The 8395-nt window shown below is 39.0% G+C and overlaps 1 protein-coding gene across 1 annotated transcript; it reads right to left on the bottom strand.

The window, feature by feature from the left end:
* Nucleotides 1-3578: 3578 nt before the first annotated feature.
* On the bottom strand, nt 3579-5462 carry cryba4 (crystallin, beta A4). The gene is made up of 5 exons (XM_035667954.1): nt 5251-5462; nt 4885-5003; nt 4621-4762; nt 3963-4105; nt 3579-3784 (listed from the first exon to the last, which is right to left on the bottom strand). Exons 1-5 carry the CDS (start codon nt 5287-5289, stop codon nt 3637-3639), a joined length of 591 nt encoding a protein of 196 aa, XP_035523847.1. The 5' UTR covers nt 5290-5462; the 3' UTR covers nt 3579-3636.
* Nucleotides 5463-8395: the final 2933 nt, after the last annotated feature.

Raw genomic sequence — 8395 nt, forward strand, 5'->3', positions numbered from 1 at the left:
GCCTCTTGGGCCCATACCCCAAACCCAACAGGGAATCTGCCATTTTGAATTTTGTGTTAGTCATTAATGACGATTTTCACGCGTGGTATTCTAACGAACTCCTCCCGGAGAAATGATCGGATTGACTTCAAATTTGGTCAGTGCAATCTAAAGACCATCACGATTATAAGTTGTCATCTTTGTGACTGTACGTTGAGCGCCGTGTCGGTGGCTTGGTGCCAAATTTCCACATTTCGCCATAGAAACAGGAAGGTTTTTTTTTTATATTTTTGGGGCATTTTTTCCTTTTATTATGTAGGACAGCTGAAGGTAGACTGGAGGCGGAGAGAGATGGGGAATGACACACAACAAAGGGCCACAGCTCTACCAGGTGAGCTATCCAGGTGCCCCATGAAACAGGAAGTTGTTGTAACTTCATTGTACTTTGTCAAATCTCGACCAAACTTCACATTTGATCAGAGTCTGAACACATCGCATGCCAATATTCAGTCACGAGTTTTACAAACCAATATTAATCTGATTTAGAATTAATAAATTAAATTAGCTCTCATTACATAAATGCTAGGGGGGGTACATTAACATAGATACACTTACAATACTTACATAATATAATAATTTCTCGCAGCAGTGAGAAAGATGTTATAGTTGTTCGACGAGTCTGGGGAAGGAAGATTCCCCAGACTCGTCGAACAACTACAATGAATCCTCATGCTTCAGGCAACTTGAGCAGCTTGTATGTGGTTGTTTCTAAAGGTAAACAGAGAGACATTCCCTTCAGCCACAGCACAATACTCGCTCTGCCAGTGTTTTTCCATGTTAATGCTTGTTTGGCTTGTAAAAGGCTGCAAAGATCAGCTCTCTGCCTTGTATATTATGTCCCTCCGGATACGTGCCAAGGACAAAAAACAGAAATAACAAATCCCATATATCAACACTGTAAATCCTCACAACATATCTAAATATAAGCTAACATAAATGAATCCTCCTTAACTTATTTTACCTTTCCTTAACAATAAATGAGATACTTGCACTGAAAAACTTTCTTTTACATGCTATAATAATGTTTTTGAGCTCAAAAGATATTTGAGCTCAAAAACATTATTGTGGCACATTAGTGAAGCATTGAATAGAAATATCTTAAGGTGGCATTAGAATAAAACTATTTTTTAGACATTTTTCCAAATAGATGTCTTTATTGATGTAAGCCTATAACATATTAAATTAATCTCTATTATTATTTATTATTATTTTTCAAATTAACATCATTTAATGTGTTAAATTTGACAGCACTTGACTCCAAACGAGGGAGGCCCTGGCAGTGTTTAGGGCCACTCCTCCTGTAGATCCACCCCTGTATAGCTAACAGTTTCATAAGTAGGGATTTCCCTTTTTACAGACCATTTTGTCAGCGGTGCCTGGAAATAACATCGACCTGTATGTATACAGGAAATTTCCCAGTAGGGGGGATTTAAAAAAAGGGAAGACAGGCCTGTTGGATAAGTGAACGCCTCACTGCAGCACATTTAGCATATTCAGTTGTCCCCCCTCGTTCTGTGTCAGCAAGCCTCTTAAATAAGTTGTTTTTCACGTTGAATGTGTGTTCACGAAGCCGCAGCCTCTGACAGTTATTATATACAGCATATTACAGCACAGTAAGTGGTTTTCTGTAGGATGCCCCAGTGAGACGCAGTGTGTTGCTTTGGTGGAAACGCAGTGCCGTTTCCTGGCCACCGGTGGTAATGCTCCCATAATACACGGCAGTGGATATAATGAGCTCCAGCAAACCTCACACACTGTGAGATATCAAAAACTGGAATGTTTTATTCCTTGGAAATATATTCTGCAACTTTTTTAATAACTGATTGATGACTTAAATGGACACTGTACAATAAAAAACCTCTCAAATTGGAGGTCGAGGGTCTAATGTGCATCCATTTTAGTTTAGGAACTCCTCCCTCTAATCTTTGCCTTTTTTATTTTGCCCTCTTGTTAGATCATTTTACTTCTTGAGGACATAAAAAAATCCCTTTTTTTAATTGAACTGATCATCAAGAAGACATTTTTGGGGTTTTAGGAGTCAAATAATTTGGCTTAAAGAGTTAGTACAGATATTTAACAGAAAACAGCTCATTCAGTTTGAGCAAAAACATACCAAAATGCTTTAACGTTTATACAATTATTATAAGTTATGTGTTTTAACCACAGCTGGAGGTAATAACTGTTTTCTTTAATATTTTTTTTTTTTAGAGTAATTGATTAAATCATTTAACTCCTGGAAAATTAGAAAAAAAATGCCCAAAGTGTCAAACCAAAAGCATAAATCTAAAAAAAACAAAAACAGAATATGTTTGGTATTTTTGCTTAATAACTGACTTAAGCTATTAATTGATTATCAAAGGTGTCACAGATTAATCTAATTGCAGCCTTTAAGTTTGTGAAAATGTGTAAAATGTGTCTAAAACCTGATAAGTTAGTTAGTTAGCAAACTGATTGTCTTAAACCGTTTATCAACTCAAACAACTCAAGTATTTATTCCTAAGGTAACTTCAGTAAATTAATTTACTTGAAGTTACTCTAATTTTTCCAAACTTATTTAAAATGTGTGAACAGAATTCATCTGAATAAAGTAACTTAAATCTTCTTTATACAAATATTGAATTTCCTATAAAGCACTAAAGCAAATTATTACATTACCTGTAGAAACAGTTAATACAAAATAAAAGCATTGATTATTAAAATGGTAGCCAATTAATTGTCTGTAAAGAAAATTAGTCATTGGAACAAACTGTAATTATATCTGCTGTATTTAAAATACTGCACAAATTAAGTTCACTTAAAACAACTAAGTTGCTTCAACAATTAATTTGTGAGTTGGTTTAATTCATGTGAATGAGTGAGGATTCATTTATGTTAACTATTACGACTTGTTGTCACTGAACTAGAATTCCACATCGCAGATATATTACAGCAGCTCTTAAAAACAAAGAATGCTAATGCGTCTCCACTCTAACATTAATTATATTCACTGTGTAGAAGTATAAATATATTAGTTTGGTATTGTGGAAGAGTTAAACCTTCTGATCGTCAGATTAAAGATATCAAACACAAGAGTTTTTAGGAAGAACATTTTGCTCTTTTGGATTAAAGATGTTACTCCAACAAATGACACAGAACAATCTTATAATGGTGAGTGAAAAGACCTCGGTGGACACTTTCTATGAAGTTTGTGAGCCTTACTGAGAACATATTGGATCCACGTTGTCATCTTCCTTATTCCAAGGGTTTCTGTAATTTATTATTTATTTTATTTTTTTATTCTAGTAACCTTGTTTGTTTGCATTTACTGCCAATGTTTCTTACTTTTATTTCTTATTCTTACACCCTGTTGTCTTGTTTTACAGCATACTTGTAAATATCTTAGTGAACTGTATAATAAATTATAAACTCTGCATTACAAATGTTTTCAGCTCAACCTTTATTGCCATCCTGTGAACTGTGTGTGTGAGCGGGTGCAGATAAGCAGTTACAGCGGTGGAAGTCAGTAAGGTTTAAGAAAGACAGTTTATTCAGCACTGGGAAGTAGAGGGGGTCAGAGGTAAAGGGTCACATGGGAGAAAGGGAGTTTGGGGTAAGTTGTTACTGCTGAATACGGCGGATGGACTGGATCTGAGGGGTCTGGCAGTGGGAGCCAAACTCCCTGAAGTGTTTGAACTCCCCACAGTGACGATCACACTCCATGATATACTGGTATCCACGATAACCAGGATACTGGTAGCACACGAATCTGTTGAGAAATCACAGAGAGAGAGGAGGAAGTGCTGATGAAATGTTGCAAAAGATTGTTATTGTGAAAGCAGCATTATTTTTAAAACCGCTGAACAGAGGCTGGAAAAAAAACACACACAAAAAATGTGAAAGTAGAAGTAAAAAGAGGAGCTGGTTCGTCAGCCGAGGACACTCACGCTCCAGACTGGATCCTGAGAGAGCCAACTTCATTGTTGCACCAGCCCATGGCCTGGAGGGAGGGATAATCGTCACTAAGCTCACCCTTACGGCCCAGGAAGTTCTCACGCTCATAGATAGTCATACGACACTCTCTGTGGTTCTGGAGGGAGGAAAAAAAACAAAAGGACAAAAACAATGAGTATAAGTGGTTTTTCCAGTCAGTCACATAAACGCTAATGTGTGTATTGAGAATAAATAGTCTGCTAGGAACAATAATGTGTGTCTGATGTGTTTTGGTTTCCACAAGAAAATTGTAATTTTCACATTCAAATGCTTAAAAAGTTTGGATTTAAAGTTTCTATATCACATTTGTATAAGTTAAATACTGGACCAGGATCTGCGGCAGATATAGATCAACAGGTGGCAGAAATATAAACTGATTTAAACCCAATTAATCACACACATTAAACACAAAGGTCCCCAAAATGAAGATATTTAAACTCAGAAACATTATTGTGGCTGTTTAGAAGTTGAGAAATTAAAAAGTTTTGCTGTCGATATAATTTACTTTTCTTCTTCAGAAAAACTCAAATCTTTAAGTTTTAAAAACAGACCATCTGATGCAAGTATCATAGTGTTTGCAGTGGATGCACACTGACTCTGACTTTAACTTACAGCACAGGCAATGGGTCTGAAGGAGGTCATCCTCTCAATGTGATAGGCATTGCTGCCTCCGAAGGCATCACACTGGGGGTACTCTCCCCTCTCCAGGACGAACTGCTGTCCCTGGTAGGAGGCGTGCTCGTAACCCACCCAGCTGTGGAAGAGCAGGACATTCTCAGTCAACAATAATAATCACTTTCACTCTGTGTTTGGTATTTTCTGCTCCTCTGTGCGGCTGTGAAACCGTTCCCTCCCTGTGTGTGTCTGTTTACTCACGCTCCACTCTCCACCCTCAGGGAGCGCACGGTCTCGAAGCCGAACTCCATCACGTTGCAGCACTCAGAGGTGAACTCATGGCGACGGCCCTGGAAGCACTCCTCGTCGAAGACAATGATCTGTCGGGGGAAAGCAGACCGATTCATCAGCTTAGTGTAAAGACAACAAGTTAGCTGTGATTGTTAAATGCACCAAAGTGGCAGAAAAGGTTGTTTTTTTATCCTGATGAAACCATTTATAGCTTTAGAATTATACTAAAGAAGGTTCAAATTAAGTTTTTATGCCAGATGATGAATTCAGCTGAGGCATTTAGAGACAGCCGGGGGTCTCGGGTGATGAATCTGTGTTTTCCATCCGCAGACTCACCTTCCAGTGGCCGGAGAACTTGGTGCAATGGTGAGTCATCTTGTCTGAAAGGCAAAAGAAGATGGTTTGAAAGTGACCTTCAGTGCTGAGATTACGCCGACAAGAGGACGGCTGAGACTTTGTGCACACAGCGCAAAGAGAGAGAGATTAACGGTGAAAAAGTTCAGAAATTCACACACACAGGCTGTTAAAGACAAAATAGTGGAGTGGAAATCCAGAAACAGGAGAGCCAGGTGCTGCAGACAATACGCCCGCACTGCTGCAGTGAATGCAACATAATGGCCTGGATGCTAGAACCCAACTGGACTGAAAAGCACCAGCGTCTATTTATAATTTCTAGGAAAAAAAAAGAGGGTCAAATAAACTTTATCGTATTTTCTGCCCATTTCCTCCCCGCTGCCGCGGCTGCCCCACTGTTTATCTCACCCACTTAGTGCAGTGACTGCCTTTGGGCCCTGGAGCCCGGATAGCTCCTGTGTTTGGGGCTTTTATGTGAGTGTGGATGTTGGGGGGTGGGCGGGGGCTGTAGCCTGGCTGAGCTGCCCACCCTGGCCGTGCTGGCTGTGCCGTTGCTGGCTGTGCTGTGCTGGGGTGAGGGACTGGGACTCACCTTGCTTTGATGCCCTTGGGGATGTCCTGCCGTGAGAGTGAGAGGAGCCACGCGCCCCCACCCTTTTAAAGCCTCCCCTGGCAAGGGGCCATGCTGAAAGCCCCGGCTCAGCAGCGGGGAGGGGCTTTTCTTTGTCCCCCACCGACAAAAGCATGTTTAATCTGTGGAGGGGCAGAAGTGCAGACACCACATTATCACCCTGCAGTGGACATGGAGGCAGAGAATTATAAGATACAGTGAGAGTCTCTGAGAAAGTACTGAGGGCTGAGGACACGAGGGGGGGGGGCGCAGAAAAGATACAGCTGGAAGTTTTTTTTCCTGTTTATTCGAATCTAGAGCTGCAATGAATGATTATCTCTATTATTGATCTGCTGATCGGTCTCTTGATTGTGTTTTTAAAATAAAATGTCAGAAAACAGTAAAAAATGTCTGTTAGAAGTTCAGTGTGATTTATTCAGTGACTTGTTTTATCTGATCAACAGAACAAAAACAAAATATATTCAGTTTACTGTCATATGTGATAGAAAATGTTTTGACAGCAGGAACTGAAGAATTTTTGACATTTTAGCTAAAAAAATGAGTCAAATTATTATTAGATTATCAAAATATTATCATATTTCTAACTAAACTAAATCATTTCAGACATTCTTAGTGGAGAATATTTACATGAAATCAAAATACAGCCAATACAAGGCACTTTTTGTGTTGATTCTGGCGCCCCATGTGGACAAAAGCAGGAGTGTTTCTATCACCTTGTTTCATAGATTTCAAGGGGAATCCGACCAGGTGGCAGATATTAAATAACTATATAGAAATCTTCCTAACATTGGATTTTTTCAATTAAATTGCACTTTATCACAATATATGGAATCATAACCTCTGTATCGTGATACATATCGTATCGCCAGATTCTTGCCAACATGCAGCTCTAGTTTTTAAATCATTTATTTAGCTTAAGAAGCTAAAGTATAAATTAAATAATACTTCATCCTCCAGTTTATCACAAACATTCAAAATCAGAACATCTGGAGATACGTGGTTTTCACTGGACAAGTAGGGGATGAAAAATTACAAATTTAATAGAGTAAAAAGTAAAATATTGGACTCTGACATGTAGTGGAGTACAAGTATAAAGTAGCATAAAATAGAAATACTCAGTGCTGATTTTGGCGCCCCCTGTGGACAAAACCGGTAGAGTTTTCACCGCCTCATTTCATTGAATTCGAGGGGAATCTGAGCCGGTGGTAGACATTAAATAATAACCAGACAGAAATATCCAATCTCGTTTGTTTATGTAGGTCACATAAAGGCATCAATATTTAATCCAGAACCAGATAAAAACTCTTTAAGGAGACATTTTCTCTGCTGAGAGCGTGTGTTTATGGAGCAAGACTGCAGAAATACACTATAAACAACATACAGGAAGTTATTCATCCAGACGTGACACCGTACATTAATACTCCCCTTTCAGGACTCCACAATGATTCATCCCACAGAGAATAAAGTGTTCAGTTTGAGTCCGAAACACTTTTAACCAGGAGGCTTTTGGACAGTATGAGACAGTTTTATCTTGTGCTGTTAGCCAGCGCTGGTGTGTGTCACTGTGTGTGTGTGTGTGTGAGTGTGAGTGACTGCTTACATAATCAACCACTTGTAAACAAGAGAGCAGAGGCACTGTATGGGCAGCTTTTATTTCCTGTGAGCCCGAAGGAATTCAAGCACAGAATCGTTCTTTGTAGAATCGTACACTTCAGGTTCTTCTGTGTACAATAATAGACACACTGAACCTGAGTGATTTACCCTATAAAGAGATAATCCCTTCAAAATAAGAGACCAAAGCAATAGACACACTGAACCTGAGTGATTTACCCTATAAAGAGATAATCCCCTCAAAATAAGAGACCAAAGCAATGTCATCCCTGGAGTTATTGATATTCTAATTATTATCTTGACTCATTGTGATTCTCTGTTGTATCAGAAGCGACCAAAAGAGAGCGGAGATCAATTCCAAGGTTTAATAATTGGCCTAGTTAGCTGTCACAGTCACAGCCGTACTGACAGGATAGTTAAACAGGGAGAACCGATTGATAGCAGAGAGTCACAGGGTCGGGAAAATCAATAGATGTGTTCTTGTTGTTAGCATAAATTTGAACAGAAGACAACAGTTTAAATCAAAAAATCAGATTCAATTAAGTCTTGGTGAGCAAAAAAGGATAGATTTCATAGCTCTAATGGATTTAATGTGTGCAGCGAGGCCTCGAAAAGGCTGGACTGACGGGGGGGAAAGTCCAACACATCAAAAATCAATAGATTTCTTCCATTTGGGAGGAGAAATGTGCTCAGTAGCTCGTGTTAGTGTGAGTAGAGGAAAGGCCACACGGTCAGTAGGTGTCTGATCAATAAACGTCTCCCTCTTGAATGTGCACTGAATTATTAGACCAGAATAATACTTTACTTTGAGAAATGTAGACTTGATTTTGAACAAATCCACTTTTTCTTCATTTAAAGCTGCAGTAGGTTTGTTTCAACAAATAT

This window comes from Morone saxatilis, unplaced genomic scaffold (assembly GCF_004916995.1).
Source record: "Morone saxatilis isolate NCDOM2014 unplaced genomic scaffold, NCSU_SB_2.0 Contig21, whole genome shotgun sequence".
NCBI lineage: Eukaryota > Metazoa > Chordata > Actinopteri > Moronidae > Morone > Morone saxatilis.

Excerpts from the sequence above, each read along its gene's own strand:
- cryba4 (XM_035667954.1), bottom strand. The coding sequence starts at position 5,289 with ATGACTCACCATTGCACCAAGTTCTCCGGCCACTGGAAG. Across the intron at positions 5,004-5,250 it reads AGTTCTCCGGCCACTGGAAG|ATCATTGTCTTCGACGAGGA; the intron begins GTGAGTCTGCGG and ends TTCCCCCGACAG. Across the intron at positions 3,785-3,962 it reads CTCAGGATCCAGTCTGGAGC|ATTCGTGTGCTACCAGTATC; the intron begins GTGAGTGTCCTC and ends ATTTCTCAACAG.